This window comes from Heloderma suspectum, chromosome 5 (assembly GCF_057233095.1).
Source record: "Heloderma suspectum isolate Gila_16-S chromosome 5, 16-S_ref, whole genome shotgun sequence".
Taxonomy (NCBI): domain Eukaryota; kingdom Metazoa; phylum Chordata; class Lepidosauria; order Squamata; family Helodermatidae; genus Heloderma; species Heloderma suspectum.
In genome coordinates this window covers 139,400,952-139,420,546 of record NC_139462.1, presented here as the reverse complement: position 1 = coordinate 139,420,546, position 19,595 = coordinate 139,400,952, and the positions used below count along the sequence as shown (strand labels likewise).

The window sequence follows — 19,595 nt, the reverse complement described above, 5'->3', positions numbered from 1 at the left end:
GGGAATTTTTTTTACTTTCCTTCAATGTATGCATATTTATTCATAGGGGAAGATGCAAGTTTCTGCTGAGAAAACGCTGAGTGGAATGGGGAATGATACGCTAAATGTTACATACGAAGGTAAATTGTGTAAATGGTTACGAAACCTCTTACATAATTAGTTGCATATTTTTCCACATGATGGGGAAAAAAAAACTCGCATCTGTCTGTGAGTGGACGATGGAACCAAAGGCACCTTACAATCCATGAAAGACAGACGGAGCGGATTTCACACAGTCCCTACATCCCGACCTGGAAGTAGCTTTTGTGGAATGTTTTGCCTCTCAAAGCACATCTGGCTACAACGTTGCTAACTTTCCTGCATCTATTTATAATAACATGGCATTTGCAGGAAGTGTTTTTTGTTTGTTTGTTTTGCCTTTTTATTTGAAGCAGCCTTCCCTGACCTGGTTCCCTCCAGATGTGTTAGACTACAACTCCCAACAAAAACATGCAAGATGCAAGGGACCTTACGGAACTGCACTTGATCGAAATATGATACAAAAGAAAGAAATGTATAGAAGTTTATGAAAATGTATAAAAAGAAATAAGGTATAATTGATAATGCACACCAAATTACAGAGGAAGTAAATATTTCCAATGCGTATACCTATCAGTATCAAATACACCTCCCCTCACTCCCAGCCTGTATGACCAAAACTCAGGGCTGATGGGAGTTGGGGGAGGCAGGTTTAAAGGATCATGACAGCTGGAGTTGGTTTCTTTCTGTTGCAATTTTTGTGAACAACTTCCAGCTCTGTGGGGTTTTGCATTTTGAATGTTTGTTTTTAAATGGTATTTTAGATTTTAGAGTGTTTTATTAATGTTATCCTATCCAAGAGCAACCAAATTCTGCCAAGATTCGCCTCTCATCAACCAGGTCCCAGATTTTAAAGAAAGATCAAAAGATGGAAAACCTACCCGAGCCCTCCCCCAGTTCAGAAGAATGAATTGACTTGTACATATGCATTTTTGTCTATTTTAAAATTCTGTCTTCTCTCCCACCACCCACCACCCCAGTGCCCTGTCTTGCTCCATGGGTTCATGTCTCTGTTCTGCTTCTCCTTTGTGTCCTTTAAGGGCCACGGATCCCACCTATTTCATTCCGAATTGCTGAGATGGACTAGCTGCAAAATAGCCATGATTTGTTATGTCATACTTACAGTGAATCTTTCCAGTCCTGTTGCTCCAGCATTCCCAATAAATATGCCTGAGCCAGATTCAAAGGACAATGCCTGAGCTGATCTCTGAAACTGGACCCTGTTGTATTCGTCACAGTCCATGAACAATACAATGTCACTGCCATCTATGGCCAGAGTAAAGCGATTCCATTTGTTGGTCATCACGGGGACTTTAAACGAAGCAGCCTCTCGGGAGATATGAGAACGTGGTTCGGTGTAGTACATGATTATTCTCTGAGTGTTATCATCCACAGGTGAGAGTCTGATGCCCAAGTAAATTGTCTTTTGAAAGCCATCCGTGATGGCAAACAATACGCCTCCATGGTCGCTGTTTGGCTTGACTGTAACGGTGATGGCGAAATCTCTGTAGAACGGCTGAGGTATCAGAGTCCTTGTCAGACGGCCAATGTTAGCCTCCGGTCCAAAACTGTATGCTGGAAACCCACCATAGCCAGTGATAAAAGAGACAGAAGGTGGAAGTGGGACTCCTATTAGTTCCGTGAGGTCAAGATGCCCCTTTGATCCTCTTTCTGTAACACAAGACGGAAACCACAAAGGATTTATTCTAAGGCCTATCTACAATTCATGCTTCAAGTCTAAGTAAAATTACTTAGTAAATACTCTAGACTAGAGTCAGGTACTCCAAAACCAAGTCATAGCCAGGGTGTGGAGGCTGTGGCCCCTCAGAGATGTTTCAGGCTCTTGCCCTGATTTTTTTTAAAATAAGTCTCTAGTCTCTTTCATAAGTGGAAATATGAGGAAGCAGGCAGTATCCTACCCAGTTGTTCAAGAAGAGAAGTAAACTTGACCTGCTATCTAACATTCCTTAGGCCAATGACAGCAAAAGCACTCATAACTGACAGGCAATAGACATTAAAAAAAAAAACTATATACAGTCACATGTTATTATATTACCAGTGGAAGCTGGTGGCTCCAATGTCAGTGAGGTGATGAATCCGCTTCAGGTTTCAGTCACAACCAGTCAGAACTCTAAAGGCCCTTTGATAGCTCCTTTAGAGTTCTGACCAGTTCTGACTGAAACCTGGAGCGGATTCACTGCCCCACTGACATTGGAGCCACCAGCCTCCACTGTGTATTGCTGTTCAAACCAATTACACAACTTTCAGCATTAGACTACCTTTACTGAGTTTCTGGTGCTTCTGCATTGTTTTTCACTACTCCCTAGGACCTGGATCTTGGGCTGTCATGTCTCCATGGGCATCCACAGGGAAAGGAAGGGAAGGGGGTATTTGCTCCCAAGGATATACCACAATCCCCAGATTCCGAGCTTTCCTTTAAAAGAAAATGCAAGTCTCCAGCCCTTCTAGAATCTGAGCTATGAGGCAAACTATGCAAGCACTGTTTTGCCCATTCATTTTGTAAGAAACTAACCTGCTCCCATTTTTCAGCTTTTAGCCAATGAATAAAGCCATAGCAATGTCCGCCCCCTGAACTGCCATCCCCCCGCCCTTGGGAATTAAAAAATAGACCTTTTTAATTGAATTGCTGGTTTGCTGCTGAAATTTGGCAGCAAACCACTCCATAGTGGCATTCTGTTTGTAAAAAAAATATTAATTTTATAAATCAGGGGCGCAGCAGTTGGGGGCGCATGCAGCCTGTGGGGTGCAAGTTGTTGACCCATGCTATACACACTTACCTGAGAGTAAGTCCCAATGAACTCAGTGAGGCTTACTTCTGAGTAGACTTTGCATGACTGCCACACCTTCCTACAGAAACACAGTGGGACTTACTTCCAAGTAAGCATGCATAGGATTGGTCTGCATGACACTTTGCACATGGAAGATGCTATAGAAACACTCAGTAACAATTCAACCCTATATCTATGCCCCTTGCTCCATGGAGAAAAGTTTGGTACTTTGATGCCCTGGAATTGTTCACGAAGAGCATCCTTGACCATGTTGTTGTGCCATGTTACTGCTTAAACTTAAGATGAGTAGGTGTCATCAGGACTTCATTTCATTTATTATATTTCTATACCACCCCATAGCTGAAGCTCTCTGGGCAGTTCACAAAAATTAAAAACCATTAAAATACATAATACAAGTTACAAAAGCCGTTTACATAAAGGCATAGAAACAGAGAGCACACACAACTAACAATTCTTTTAAAATAATCAGCCAAAAACAGTCCAAGACCTGATTAAAAACTCATTATATGATGCCAAATGCCTGAGCAAAGAGGGCAAGTTCAAACTGGCGCTGAAAAGATAACAAGGTTGCTGCCAGGGAGGTCTCGTCAGGGAGATCATTACAAATTGGGGGGCCACCATCGAGAAAGCCCTCTCCCTTGTTGCCACCCTTTGAGCCTCCCTTGGAGGAGGCACCCGGAGGAGGGCCTCAGATGCTGAGCATGGTGTATGGGTCGGTTCATGCCAGGAGAGGCGCTCTATCTAGGGATGTCAGAGAATTCTGCCATGGATCTTGGTGAGGCCGAATGCCAGTGCATTCGGCCCCCCGAACTCTGTGGCAGAATGGCCTGCCACACCCCCGACCCCCGTGGATTCCCCCCAGGACGAGACTTACCTGGGGTGGATGTTCCGGACGGTGGTGGCTCCAGCAGCGGTGGCTGGTCTTCCGAACGGCTGCCACCGCTGCCGCCACTTTTTGCAGTCTGTTTCTCCCCCCCCCCCATTCGTGATAGGCTACGTAAAGACTTACGTAGCCTATCACGTCTGGCTTTAAAAAAACCGCGTACGTAAATATTTACGTAGACTAAGACAGCCAAAAATAAGGAATGCAAATGGCGGCGGCCGTAGCAGTCGCCATTTGCTAACGTGCATGTTTGTTTGTTTTTTAAGCCAGACGTGATAGGTTACGTAAGTCTTTACGTAGCCTATCACGGCTGACTACAGGGACGCAAACACTGGCGGCTATGGCCACCGCCATTTGCATCCCTGCTAGCCAGCAGCCGGATGTCCGGCTGCTGGCGGAGCCGGCCGGCGACTCTGAGGAATCCCCACGGAGCGGAGCCGGCCAGCCAGGGTTCCGGGGGGGGGGAGGCGCAGAGCGCCTCCCCCCCCAGTCAAGGATTCTGGTTGGGAGGGACAGGGCGCCTCCCCCCCAGTGGAATCCAGAGGAGCCAGGTAAGGGGAGTTTCGTACATCCCTAGCTCCATCAGGCATTGCAGTCCTGAGCCATGTGAGGCTTTATAGGTCAAAACCAGCACCTTGAATCAGGCTCGGAAACATACAGGCAGCCAGTGCAAGCGGGCCAGAGTCAGTCCTGCAGGCAAGCTGAGGCATCTGAATCATCTTCAAAGGCAGCTCCATATAGAGTACATGAGCTTGAAGCAGTTCTTGAAGTGGGGATACGAGGGCAGTCACGTAGGGATGCAGTCTGGGTACCCATTCTGGTCTAAGGAGGCAACTGCTATGAGATCAGATACAGCCAAGGAAGCCGACTCGTACCAGTGATACTCCCTGACCCCAGCAAGCGGTTCTAGTCAATGTTGCTCGCTAATCTATGTAACAATAGGAAGTTCACATTCTCTCCCCACTCCACACGTTGAACGTGCACAGGGGCTGCAAGGCTGAAGGAGCTGAACACACATACCACTGTACATGTGCAGAGCTCCTTCATGTAAGGGAGGAACCCTGATTGGGCCAGGGCCAGTACTCACTTGGAGGAGCTCTACATACATACATCACTACCATGAAGAGCCCCTTCTAACCTGTTCCTAATGTGGGAGGGGGGTGGCGACGGAGCTACCAGGCATATCAGCAGTGGGGCTAGTCCATGCAGCTCCATAATCTCCTTCATACATTCTTTTAACAGATGGATGGGGGCTATGAACCCCCCCCCCCAAAAAAAAAGAGAGACTGGTTCTTGCTACTTGTAGGCCAGACTGGCCTGAAAACAATCTCACAGCCATGTGTGTTCAAAAATGAGGTTAGCGAGATCAGGGGCAGGCAACCTGCCCCATAAGACATAGCCAGCATGGCCAATGGTCAGAGTCAGTGGGCATTTTTGTCCAAAACATCTGGATAGCACCAGGTTGCCTGCCTCTCATTTAGACTATACAGAAGGAAGATGGTGAACCTGATCAAAAACAAGAGCATGGAAAGGTAATCTCCCATTTGTCCTGCTCTAGAGCAAGTCTTAGCTGTTTGCAAGCCTGCACAGGGAGCAAAGCAATAGAGTAGTCAAGTTGGCAAGCAAATGGTCAGGCACACAGGTTTCAGTCCAAGTAATTTTAAGCTAAGGCGGGAGTGGTCAAAATCCAGGCAGAGGTGAGAACACTGGCAGTCAGGCAGGCAACAAGGATCAGGCAGCAGCGGGAGTAGCCAAGATAACAAGCAGGAGGTCAAACATAGTAAATCAGCCAGATACGTTAGGCAGTCCAAAAGCAGGATCACTGAACAGTCCAAAAGGTCAGGAAACAGAGCATCAAACAGAGGACAAGGTACACAGCAAAGACTAGATGGACCAAGTTATTGCAACCCTAGCTAGGTTTCCAGTGAAGGCTTTTAAGCTCCAAGCCAGCCAGACCCCACCCAGAGCTCAGCTGTAGCAATCAGAGCTCTCTTCCCAAAGGCTACTCCTGAGGAGTCCCTTTCTCTTGAGGAGACCTCTTCTGGAGGCAAGCACTCCTTCACACAGGAGCCCTACTAGCCTGTCTCTTGAGGTGACGACGCTCCCAGGGATCAGGGGATGGCTCAGCGTTGCCTCATAGGCAGAGCCCCTCTCTCCTGACAAGGATGGCCCAGCAGCCACTTCCCCCAAGGGTTCAGGCATCTGTGGGTCTGGTGGCAGACCCTGGTCTGGGGTATCCTGGGCTTCTGGGGCTTCTAGCTCCTCTTCTGAGGAGGACTCCTCCAGTTGGGACATGACACCATTCTGGTTACAACTGTATTTACAAGTAGGTGTGTTTAAATCTGTAACATAAATCAAGTACCACCACCTATGCTGCCTGCTCCAGATTTACTCTTTGACTTGCTGCCCTAGTAATCATTCAGTCCTTTCTTACAATTACAGACTCAGGAGCAAAAAGCAAGAGCATTGTTAAGCAGGAGCATTTTAAAAGCAAAGCAAAAACTCAAATTAGGTTAATATTTAGAAAAATCATCTTCATATAAGAGATGCTTCCGAGCACATGGTTCAGTTTAGAAGTTGGATTTTAAAATAACAAGGTCAGAACAATTTGCTTTGATACAATGAAAGAGAAAATGCTCTGCATTGATTGAAATGGAAAGATAAATGTTTTCCAAAGCTTTTCAAAGGTAGAATTTGTCAAGTATTTTGTTGGGGAAACATGATCTCTATGAGGATCACTGGTGGAGGGAAGGTTCTGTATCATGATTGCTGGGGGAAGGAATTGGGGGGAGGGTATCAGAGCACCCATGGGGGGCTACAATTAAGGTCTTGGGGAGCTATGGCTTGTGCACCCCTGACTTTTAGCTAATTGGCATTCTAGGACTATAGCGTCTTCCTGTCCAGTGTTAACATGATTATACAGAAGTTCCTATATAACAAATTTAAACACCTTATATAAGAATATGGTAATGTAACACTTATAACTAGAGATCTACCAGACCGATTTTGCTCATTTTTTTTTAAACTGAAGGTTCAGCAGTGTAGACATGCAGAAAATTCAAAAAAGGTCAAAGCTAGAGCTTTGGGCAACTCAGGAAGGGAGAAGGATGAGGCAAAGGGGAGGTTAATGCATATGCCCCACTCTGTGCATGTAATGTAACATGTGGCACAGTGTATGTATGCATGTGTGATAACGCTTACTCCAGTGAGCTCTTAGAGTGCTGGGCCAATGAAAGGACAGGCACAGAAGTTTAGGAAAGGGGCTGAAGAAAGGTCAGTTGGTGATAGAGGAGGAGGAAGAAAAACTGAAGAGAAAGAGTTGAAAGGACACCAGAGGGAGAAGAGAGAGAAAAATCTTACATCATGTGTTTTCAACTTCAAACTTCAAGAAACAGTAAACAATCTTTTTAAAAATAATATCTTTTTAATTTTGTTTTCACCTTTCCCAGATTATTTGTAGTACATTTATTTTAAAAGTGTGAAGTTGTTCCAGTCACAGGGGAAACAGGCAAACATATTTTTATCCAATCATTCTCAGACTACTAGCCCCCATGGCAACATGGGATTTGCACTAGTATTGTGTATTAGACTGATTGTAGCTATAGCATACTGGCCATGCATAATGAGGTTGTGAGCCAAGACATCTCTGGTACAAATTTCACCTCACCCACAAACCCATTAGGGTCTCTTTCCACACAAAAGCCCTTTAGCACTGCTGAGGCATTGCTCTCCAGCAATCAGCTGGAAGTGTTGGCACTATCGAGCACTGTATTCTCCACCATAACACCACAGTGCCATTCATACAAATGCCAATGGGCAGGCCCTATGAGGGTGGATAATTCCAGAATGTCTCAGAACTGGAAATGGTTGAATGATGCAATCATGCTTTATGCCACCCTTCCCCAACCTGGTCCCCTCCAGATGTTTTGGACTACAATTCCCAGCATGCCTGATCAATGGTCCTGCCAGGTGGGGCTGATGGGAGTTGAAGTCCAAAATGTCTGGAGGGCATCAGGTTGGAGAAGACTGCGTCACACAGACACAGCAAAATTATCTGCACCCTGTGGAAGTTTATTGGAAGTGGCAAGATCAGACCACTCTCAATCATTGAGAGATGCAGTGGGAAGCTTCCTCTGCAAGTGGGTATGGGGTGGGGAGCTCACAGTAGCTTGTAATAATTTTATTTTTATTTCTTGTGGCACATTGGTGATCTGGTACACAGTCTGGAAATTACTGTCCTATTCCCACATATTGCAGATCTGTTCCCTTGATTCTTTAGACACACCCTCCTTTCCCTTGACTCAGCAATATCCTCAGATTATGGAAAGAGACTAAATACAATTTGTAACTGTAAAGAATGATAAAGAAAATCTCCAGGCAGCCAATGGATTCCACCCATATTTTTGCCTGTAAAAGGAACCGGGGGGGGGGGCATGTTAGGTAAACACCACAGTCTTATGCCCATTTTCCTGGGAAACATCCCATTGAATGCAATGTCACTTACTTCTGAGTAGACATAAACAGGATTGTGCTATAAGGGCACAATCCTATGGCCGCTAGATAGCGACTAGACAGCCATAGGATTTTTCATTTTTTGGGAACCGAGCTCAGAGCCTGCATTCCAAGGTTGGTTCCCAGAAAACCGCCTCCCCACCCCCTTCCCTGCCACCTCATAGGTGGCGTGGTTCGTCCCTGGCTCTGCACTCAGAAGAGCAGCGCGGAGTGGGGGGAAAGGCGGTGTTCCTGGGGGCAGGGAGGGGAGGGGAAGCGCCATTACAATGCTTCCTATGTGTCATCTGGCCTCCCCCACCCCACCCCACTGACATGCCCTGGCTAGACAGCCAAAATCACCCATCTAGCTGCAAATGCTGGGCAGCCAGAGTGCAAAGGAGAGGATCCCCTCCACGCTCCACCCACCCTGCATTGGATAGTTGGCTGCCTCCATGTTCGGAGGCAGCCAACTATCCCCATAGGATTGTGCCCTAAGTGTGCTACCCTCCATCAATAATTAGACTTAAATTTGATGTCATCTTTTCTTTTTTTGTCTGTATTTGGAAATTGCTAAATTCGGGATGAGGGGAGCAGAGGCAGGTTATACAATTGCTGGCTCCAAATTCCGGCAGGATGTCTTTTTTTTCTTTTTTAAATGGGAAAACCTAATTGCATCTTGCATTCAAAATACTATCTGACATTGGGGAATCTGGTACAAAGTAAGGGTGGCAGGGAGATTTGGGGAAGATCTAGAATAGCTCAAAGAGTTGGCACGAAACAGAAGCTCTGTGGTGGGGGCGGAAGACCAAGCCTACAGCAGTTGATATCGTGTTTGAATGTATGGCTGGCAATGTAATTATCATAAGGTTTCCTTTTGTTTAAATTACAGAGACCACAGTACAGGAAAGCACCGCCTAATCCTCTCCATTATAGAAGGGCTTTATATTAATCCTTTAGAACATGTGATCTCGCCTGTCTAAATAGTTTGAGATGAAGCAAGAAAAATGGAAGCATAGACTGTGGCGGTGGGGAGGGGGAGACAAAAATAGGGCTCTTTCATATTTGGAGATTGCATTAAGTCTCTGGAATTCCCCTAATAAATAGACAGTACACAATTGTGTGAACACCCGCACACACACAGAATGTGCAAACCCCTAGCACAATGGCAAGTGAAGTGTTGCAGATGAGGCAATGTGAAGCTTCCTGTCTGTGATGTAAGATCTATGAAAGCTCACTGAGACACATGCAAGACACCATGTCTTCTTGCAATCATCAGTGGACAGTAATGTGTGAACCTGCCCTAAAGTTAAAGACTGGAGGATTTTTCCTCTTGGAAGAGCTTTTCCCAGTGGAGGAGGAGGAGCCAGGAGGAGTAAATTAATTCAGGTACCAGTTGGATTGGGCATTTGAAAACAGCTCTTTCTTCTAACAGTCTCAGCAGCAGCTAAATTCAGGGGTTCTCAAAATGGATACCTGGTTTCCAGGAATGAGGAGGGCTGTTGGGATGTATGCATGCATGAGGGAGAAGTTGGGATGGGGTGGGAAAATAGTGCATCTACCTGACCTTTGCATAGGCTAGCCATGTGGCTAATTTTACATAAGACAGTCCTCTATTTGAAGGCATCCCCAGCTCTTCAGAGCATCAGGTGGGCCGATGCTTTGCTCTGCCTCTGAGGACCCCTCAGAGTGAGACATTATTCCACATTTGCCACAGCAAGAGAGCAGCCAGCAGGGCTCTCTGCAGCAGCCACCCACCCTACTGAGGAATAGTGTGGTGGTAAAGCACGCCTTTCCAGATCCACTGCCTGAAGCAGGGGATTCACCTCACCTCATGGGAGGGCCAGGCCAGGAGACGCATGAGTGGCCACCCTACCTTCATACAATACCCAGAGCCTGGCTGAAGACATAGATGGGAAAGGCAGTGATAACACAGGAAGCTTGAGACAATCTGGTGGCTGTAGTAATTGTGAGGAAACAGAAAGTACATTGTGGTTTGCGTTGGTCTTCATACTCCACACCAGCAGAAAATTGCTAAACTGGAGTTTATTTGCTGTTTATGTTTCATTTAGACTTTATTGGAGTGAGGGATTTTTCTCCTACTACAGTTGTTAAATGAGCATATCAAATTACCACTGCTGAAAATGGTAACTGTTTTTATCCTGCATACCTTTGAGATTTGCATAGCAACATCACACTCCCTCTGCTGCCCCTTGTATTTCATGGCCTTTTGGTCCCACTACCTGCATTTTCCCCACTCTGTACCAATTTCTGTCAGTATATAAAACATCTGCCAACTAAGAGTAACATTTCATGCATCTGATGGACTCTGGTTCATGAACGTTTATGCCACAATAAGTCTATTAAACTGTAAGATGCCACTAGACACTCTGGTTTTGGTTTTGGTTTTGAACAACAAAGTTAAGGCTAAAGTTAAATGTGTGTGTGGGGGGGGGTGTCTGTGTGTGCCTAAAAACTGCAGGTTCCTGGCTCCCCCAGTTCAGATCAAGACTGCGGCATGGGTGGAGGTGGCTTAATCCTTTCTTATCATGCCTCAGTCTTCAAAAAATTGTCCTCTCAGAGCAAATTGCACCTCCAGCATGTGTGTGTCAGGACCACAACCATGGGGTGAGTGGTTAACGTCCTCCACCCTTGCTGCAGTTCTCACCCTAGTTGCTCTTTTAAAACACATACCTGCAAATGTGAATATTCCTTTGGAGTAATGTGTGGTTTGGCTCTGTCTCCCTGGAATACATCTCTCAACAGTTTGTGAAGAGGGGGCCACACAGGAAATATTTCCCTGATAATCAGTCATTTTTGAGACTAAGACCAGGTGGTGTAGTGACTGTAGTAATTTAGAGACATTTCCTTACAAGAAACATTGGGATGGGAATTTGGAGATGATCCCTAGAGAGTGGGATGAGGGAGTGGAGCCTGGACTGGCTGAAGGAGCTCCAGCAAAGAACTGTTTGTTGTTATAACTCTATTTAATAAAGCCACTATGTTATCTTCTTAAGATATGGACCCGAATTTATTACAGGCAGTGTATAATAAGACAAGATAAGGGACATCCTTAATTCTTCCCCTTCAAGTCACTTTCCCCCTAAAACTCTCCCACTCCCCTGCTGTGTTTATCTCATGATTTCTTCTGGACACATCTCTCTTGCGCAAGGGTGTTGAACCTCTTTCAACCCAAGGGACAAATTCAATCTTAGAGAGACTCCCAGGGGCAGCATTCCAGTGGTGGGTGGGGTCAAAGGCAAAGGGGGTGGAGCTCAAAATACCAGCATATGTGCTCTTAAAGCTCTTACTGCCACTAACTAAGGCATAGGAGAAGCATTTCAGCCTTTTGGGGGGAAATTGCACACAAGCTAGGAAACCACCAAATAATCAGTGGTTGGGAGAAAGGGGAACCCTGGAGGGTCAGATCGGAACCCCAGGCAGGCCAGATTTGGCCTACGGACCTGAGGTTCAACATCCCTCCTCTTGTGAGATAAACATCGGTCCACAACACTGGTGGGGGTAAAAGTAGCGGCGGTGTGTGTGTGAGAGAGAATTTCAGAGGCAAAGTGACTAGCAGAGGAGGATTAAGTACTTGCTTTCCTACTGTCCCTTCTTCAGTGAATATTTCCCAACCTCCCTGAGGATTTTGAAAAGAAGAGGCCAAGAGGGCTTGCAGCTACACTAATGGAGGTACCTTCTTCCCACTGTCTGTGCTTCCTGTTTTCTCATGAAAGCCTCTTTCTCTCATGGCAGCACAAAAGAAGAAACCAATCAAGAGCCTTAGGACTTTAAATAGAAATGCCTTCAGGAGCTACTTTCAAACAAACCATCAAGTACTAGATGCCACAGAACACGTTGGCACTGAATCTCACATCTCACAAAGGAATTGCACGTCTTCTGAGAACAGAAATCCTTTTGCTTTCCAATCTCTTAATATATCTTTTGTCACATACTGGCAAATTCAAAAGCTAAATTTCACAGAGCACTCTCCTTTCAATATCCTTGTTCTCACTTGCAAGCCTGGCCCCATTTTTTGTCTGCACATGTTTCTATAACTGTGGGCTGGTGCATGCGGCCACAGTTTTTGTGTGTGTGAGAAAGGCTTGCGCTTGAGTGTCCATGGAACAGGATGCTGCAGCCAATCTCGCACCTGTACAGTGCGATGCACATGTTTGGAACACATGTTTGCCATATTCACCTTACATTTGTAGGTGTATACACAAAGATAAAAACACACACACTGAGGGCCTTCCTGCAATAATCAACACCACCAGTAAGCCCCAATATTATATAAATAGTACCTATATTGTTCTAAGATATACAGCCATAACACAGAAATAAAAATTCACATACTGAGGGTCTTCCCTATACTGTGGTACAGGAGGGAATGAACCTCGCACACACGGGCCAAATTCAGCCCCAGTGGGGTCCCACTTTAGCCCTCGGGGGTTCCCCAGTTGGCTATTCCCCCTTCCCTTGGCTGCTGATGCGATTGTTTGGTGGTTTCCCAGGTTTTGTGTGGTTTTTTTCCCATTCTAAAAGATTGAAATGCCTCTCCAAAGGCTCAGTTATTGGCAGGAAGAGCTTCAAGCTAAAATATTCTCATATTTGGGGCCCTGTCCCTTTTGCCCCACACCTTTTGTCTTTGGCTTCACCCACCACTGGAATGCGGCACCTGAGAGCTTCTCTGAAATGGAATTTGGACCTCAGACTGAAAGAAGTTCAAGAGTCCTTAGTACAATGTAGGTACTATTTATATAATATTGGCTCTTTTTGGTGGTGGTGTGTACTTAAAAATATAATTTGTGAATCAACAGGCCATCTGTTTTGTTCATCAGAAATAGAAGCTGCATGCCAGCACTCAACACCCATTTCAGTGGTCTGCCGTGGCAATCAGAATTTCCAGTTCTGCTCAGGATGAATTAGTTAGATCTTGACCTAGATGGCATCTTTGGAATTGGCATGATCCACAGCAAAGTAGGATCATAATGCGCACCATCCCTGCCCCGTGTTTGCACATTATGCAGAATTCATTAATAAAAGTTCTCCTATAATGTTTAGGAATAACATTTGGCTTTCAGCTATCTGTGACAACGGGATGCCTTTCTCTGATATTGGATGTGTCATCCAGTATAGGAGGGATGGTATAAGTCAGTCTTACCCAACCCAGAGCTCTCCAGGTAAGTTGAACTACAACCCCCACCATTCCCAGCATGGCCAATGGCTGTGCCAGCTGGGAATGATGTGAATTTGTTTGTTTGTTTATTTATTTATTTCTATACCGCCCAATACTCAAAGCTCTCTGGACGGTTCACAAAAATTAAAACCACAGAGTGCAGCATAAAACAATATAAAATATGAAAGCTTAACAATACAACCAGAATAAAACCTAGCCGCAATGCAGAGATTTAAAATACAGATTTAAAACACCAGAGCTAAAAGATTAGGAAGCTAAAATGCTAAAATACTGGGAGAATAAAAAGGTCTTCACGTGGTGCCGGAAGGAGTACAAGTTAGGCACCAGGCAACCTCTCTAAGGAGCTCATTCCACAGCCAGTGTGCCTCAGCAGAAAACACCCTTTTCCTGGTAGCCACCCGCCTTACTTCCTTTGGTGGGGGCTCCCAGAGAAGGACCCCTGAGGATGATCTTAGGGTCTGGGCAGGCACATATGGGAGGAGGCGATCCTTCAGATAACCTGGCCCCAAGCCATTTAGGGCTTTGAATGTTAATACAAACACTTTGAATCAGGCCCGGAAATGGACTGACAACCAGTCCAGCTGGAAAAGTACTGGCATAATGTGATCTCATTGACCAGTCCCTGTTAATAATCTTGCTGCCCTATTTTGGACTAGCTGAAGTTTCCAGACCGTTTTCAAAGGCAGCCCCATGTATAACGCATTGCAGTAATCCAGATGAGAGATTATCAGAGCATGGATAATTGTAGCTAGGCTATCTCTGTTCAGATAAGATCGTAGCTGGTAAAGCAGCCTAAGCTGATAAAAAGTGCTCCGTGCCTCAAGTATTGTATTGTAGTTCAGCACATCTGGAGGGTGCCAGGTTGAGGAACGCTAGCATAAGCAGAAGCCACAGTTAATGCTCTCATCAGCTCCCTGTTTTTGCTCAGTTATCATTGTAAATACTTTGTAGAGTCCACAATGCAAGCATTCTTTCTAAATCTTGGGTGTTGGGGGGAGGGAGCTTTTATGTTTCTCCTAATTTATAATTGTGAAACTTTTCTACAGAAGGCATTCAAAGCTGCTTACATAGGCAACACTACAACCTAAAACATAGCCTGTAAAATAATAACCATCTTAAAATATAAATTAGGTAACAGTGTAAAATACAGCAGCATCAAATTAACATGTTGATAGTCTGAAATGTTTCAAGATCAAAAAATGTAAAAAGGTCAACCAAGTAAAATATGAGTTCTTTTCTGTACTTAGGACCAGCTCAAGCCAGTGGCAAGGTCAAATATTTTCTGGGGCCCACACTAGCAAAGTGCCCTACAGGGCCAAACAGTGCTGCTGTTCTCACTTTACCCAGAGCACCTAAAGAAGATTAGCAGCAGCATGGGTGACTTATCATTTCCAGGTGAAGGGGGCCCACTGATAGTGCCTTGGACCCAAGCAACCCCAAAGGCCTGGATCCAGCACTATATGGGCATCACCTGAGGATCTGCAGCTGAACGTGTGAACTTCACTCCAAGGAAAAGCATGGGGTTTGAGGTGTATAATTTACAATGGCCCATTCACACATACTAGTATGATGCGCATAGCAATGTGGGTTTCCCAGAAAATTTTGAATTGGAAAAAAATCCTATGCAAATTAGGCTAATTTGCATAGGGTACTTTGTATCAGAAAATTTTCAGTTTGCATCAGAACATTTTCTGATGCCCTAGAGACTGATAGAACTTAGCATGTTATTTCACTTATATTTAGCAAGCAAAAATTTTAAAAGTACCCTATGTTGTTGTTTTTGGTCCCAATACATCACAAGTATTTAACCTGAAATATTAGAGAAAAAAATTAAAGCACACTTAATGTGATTTAAATATTATGTTCTGTGGACATTTTTATTGGGATACTTGTAAAAAGTTAAAGACAATAGCATGTACTTCCCTTACATTGTTTATATTGAAGAAAAAAAATAAAGATACTGAAAATTGTTGACACACTAATTTTAGCAACTCAAAGAACTGTGCATGATATGCTGACAACCACTCATCTGTTTCAACAGAGTTCAACTCTCTTCCACTAAGGTTGTTGGGGCACCTTCAGTTTTGCTGTTGCTACTTATTAATTTCACTTCACAGTTCACACTGAGACATATATGTATTCTCTCATAGATTTGCTACTAGGGAAAATCACCTGAAAAATATTAATTATAACCTTGAAACTGTCAAGCTGGCCTAATTTTGTATTTGTAATTGGCATCCATTCATTTCTCACTAATTAATGGAATGGAAATTTTTCTGTGGAAAAATAAAGCACTGAAAAAAATGTCCATTTTGGTAAATTTTCTACCCTACTTCACTGGCACAGTCATTAAATGATGAATATACATCTATGAACTGGCCCACAGTTAAAATAATGTGGATTATTTTCAGTAGCGTGACTTTTTTATTTATTAGCAATACTTATATACCACTTAATATAATAAAATCTCTAGCATGTTTCTATTCCTAGGGTGGCCATGTGTCCTCTTTTACAGATGATAGTTTTCTATTTGAAGACCTGCCAGCAGACTGTCCTCTATTTTGAAGGCGTCCCCTATTTGAAGGACTGTCCAGTCTGTGTCCAGTATAAAGATCAAGAACCATCAGAAGGGGGAGCTGGGCCCTAAAGTTGCCCATCAACAGCACCTGGACAGCAGACTGAGCAAGGCACACACAGGTCACCTAGTCACATTCCTCCAGCCTGGGGTGAGATGTACTGTATTTCTATAATTTCTATAATTCTTTCTAAATTTGCATCTATAGATAATAAATTAGCATGTGCAAATTCTGTGCAAATGGGCATCTTCTTTTATCCTCTTTTTTTGGGGGGGGGTAAAGAATGTCCTCTTTTTTGGTGGTTCAGCAGCAGCCACCCTATCTGCTTCAGGTCTAGTGTGGTTATTCAGGAAGGAGCAGATGGTTATGGCCAAACTACACATTACACTGGGAGAACCATGACTGATTCCCTAACTTTGAGTGTGTGTGTTTTTTAATTAAATGCAGTCACAGGGATTGTAGGGCCTACAATTTCAGCTGTAGAAGCAGCACAAGGGGTTTAAACCTTCCCCCCACCCCATGCCATTCTCCTGATCTAAATCAATCCCTCAAACTGCTGTTTGCTCCAGGGTGGCAAAATGAAGGCTGAGCCAAACCGGGGGGGGGGGGGGGATTATCTGAAAACACCACCCCAGCCCTCACCTCCTTTTTGTTTTATTTGCCATGACATGATTTGCGGCTGTGCTCTTCTCAGCAGCTGGTAACCACTATTCCCACCCCACCCTATCCTAGAAACAATGGTACATGATAACACAATATCATTCCTTGTCCTTCGGGCACCAGGGGAAGCCCTTTTTATTCTCCCGGTATTTTAGCCTTTTAGCTTCCTAGCCTTTTATCGTTGGTGTTTTAAATCTGTATTTTAAATCTCTGAGTTGCTGCTAGGTTTTATTCTGGTTGTACAGTTATATTGTGGTTTTAAGCTTTCATATTTTGCGCTGTTTTATGCTGCCCTTTGTGGTTTTAATTTTTGTAAACTGCCCAGGGAGCTTCGGCTATTGGGTGGTATAGAAATGAAATATAAATAAATAAATTCCTAGCAGCAGTGGAGGCAGGTGGCTCCAATGTCAGTGGGCAGCAAAGCCACTCCGGGTTTCAATCAGAACCAGTCAGAACTCTAAAGGATCTATCCAAGAGCACCTTGGAGAGCTCCTTTAGAGTTCTGACTGAAACCCAGAGTGGATTCACTGCCCCACTGGCATCGGCGCCACCCACCTCCACGGCCCAGCAGATGCCTGAAGGATGGAGCCACGTTGTCAACTTCTCCCATGCGATCTCGTTTCTGACAGCCAGTGGTACAGGAAAGAGAGATGCTGCAGCAGCACCCATACTGTCAAGGCAACAACAGAAGGGCCATTTAGTATCCCTACAGCAGGAGTGTTGAACCTCAGGCCCGTGGGCCAAATCTGGCCTGCCTGAGGTCCTAATCCAGCCCTCCAGGATTCCACAAATGGCCAGGCCCCACCTCCTCTCCCCAACCACTGATCACTTGGTGGTTCCCTGGCTTTTCCATGTTGTCCCCTGCCCCTTCTAAAAGGTTGAAATGCCTCTCCTAAGGTTTGATTAAGAGCTTTAAACTAAAAGATGCTGGTATTTTTTTTCATTTTGGCCCCACCCCTTAGACTTTGTCACCACCCACCACTGGAATGCAACCTTCAAGAGCTTCTCTGAAATTGAATTTGTCCCTCAGGCTGAAAGAGTTCAACACCCCTGCCCTACAGTTATCAATATAGCCCGTCCTCTCCTGAGGCTTAAGCCAGGTAGCAGCATTAATAATCACATAATAACTCTGTAACATAGAGAGGCAACTTCTTATTCCCATCTTATAAAAGAGCAACTGAGAATGAGAGAGTGTGATATATCCATGAACACACACCCCCTCCATGCCTGTTCTGGCCCAGTCTACTAACCCCATGAAAATAGCACAAGCGAAAATACCAAGTTAGCTTTGATGTCGGGATCTCTTATTTTACAGCTAATCTTACCTGCTTTCTTTTGCTTCCACAGTTTTAGTTTCTTCGCTGTTCTAAACTCCAGCTCTAATTCCATAGGTGCCTTCCTGGGGAAGGGCATGACTGATTCTCCATCGGTTAAGGTAGGTTTGCTAGGGACCCCAGTGACACTGGAAGAAGTCCAGGCAGGAAGGTTCCATCCTGCAGAAACAGTGGGGTGAACCCCTGTCTCCCACAGTGAAAAGCCATTGTCTAAGTCTTCCTTTGACACACTTGAGGTCCCAGCATTGACAGCGGTCAGTAACGGTGAAACAGTCGTTCCTGGGGATCCCCATAGCCGTTGCCACCACCACTGTCCTTCCACCAGGCCAGATTGCATTAGGAAAATTAGCCAGGCGACTTTAGCCAGCATCTTCTTGTTTCCACGGCCAACAGCCAAAGGGGTCAAAGTTCCTCTTCCCCACTGACTGATTTCTAGTTCTAACATCTACAGCTGGCCAAAGCAGAGAGAAGGCACTTCATCCTTCTGACTGTTTTAAGCGAGTTCCAGCTTGATCTCAGGCTGTCAGCCTTTGGATGGAAGGGCAGTGGGGCAGCCTTCTCAAGAAACCAACTTACAATTTTCAGTGCTTCTAACAAATTGATATCCTTCTGCAAGGAGGCTCCTCCAAAGCCTGTTAGTTAGCAATTTCTTTTCTCATGGAAATGAAGGCTATGCCAGCCAGCTTAGGAGGAGTTCCTTATGTGTACCAATCACAGTAGAGGGGCCCAGCCTCCTCCACTCCCCCCTCCCCAAATCTTTGCCTCCTAAGCAGCTCCAAGGAATGAAGAAACTGTTGTATGTTAAATCACCCTGTGGTAAGTTCGGTGCCTTATAGGTACACCTAAGAAATCTTATTTAATTAAATTCAGGAGAGCTAGAGAGGCAGGACAAACCCAGAAGTACTTATCAGAGGTCATTGCATGTTGTTTGTTTGTTTTTATATCCCTGAATAACCTCATAGCAGTGGTAGGAGATGGGGGAGACATGTTTCTAATTATTCTGCTTTGATCCCTCCCATGTATTCATATTTCTTCCCCTTTATAACACTTCAAATCTTCATAGTTATAAATGCATCAAATTCCTTTTACGGTTGCTGACCAAAACTCTCCCAAAGAACACACACACCCTGCATAAGCCCTACAAGCTTCAGGTTTGGAATCTATGTAGTACAAGAATTTGGGACACACGACAGCAGCAGATCCAGATGTTTAAATCTGGATCTGCCCCGATACATAGAAAACAGGGAACGGGGACCCTTAAAAGAGCAAATTAAGTAAGCAAGCACCCATGGCTTACTTTCTCCTGGTCTACTCCCCAACCTCATTTTTCTCTTAGCCAGGAAAAGTTATAACAAAAATGAGCCTGGCTGCATCAAAAGTGCTTAGCCCATTTTGTTCTTAAAATCAGAAGTGTACACAGATGAGGCAGGGTGACAGTACAATAAAAACTTGTCTGGAAGCACCCCCAGTCAACAAAGATGAGGTGTAGGGAGGGATGCATGGATTTTGTAAAATCTGTTCCATCTGCATTTTGCGAATCATCAGGTTCCTTTCGTTCTGTCATCC

General features: G+C 44.8%; 1 protein-coding gene across 1 annotated transcript in view; it reads right to left on the bottom strand.

Moving 5' to 3' along the window:
* The window catches only part of COL15A1 (collagen type XV alpha 1 chain), a 226,752-nt gene that overhangs the window by 131,142 nt on the left and 76,015 nt on the right, over positions 1–19,595 (bottom strand). The window contains exon 3 of the mRNA XM_084857603.1: positions 1,202–1,749. Within this exon, the coding sequence (XP_084713729.1) occupies positions 1,202–1,749 (548 nt within the window). The remainder of the gene's footprint in view (positions 1–1,201; positions 1,750–19,595) is intronic.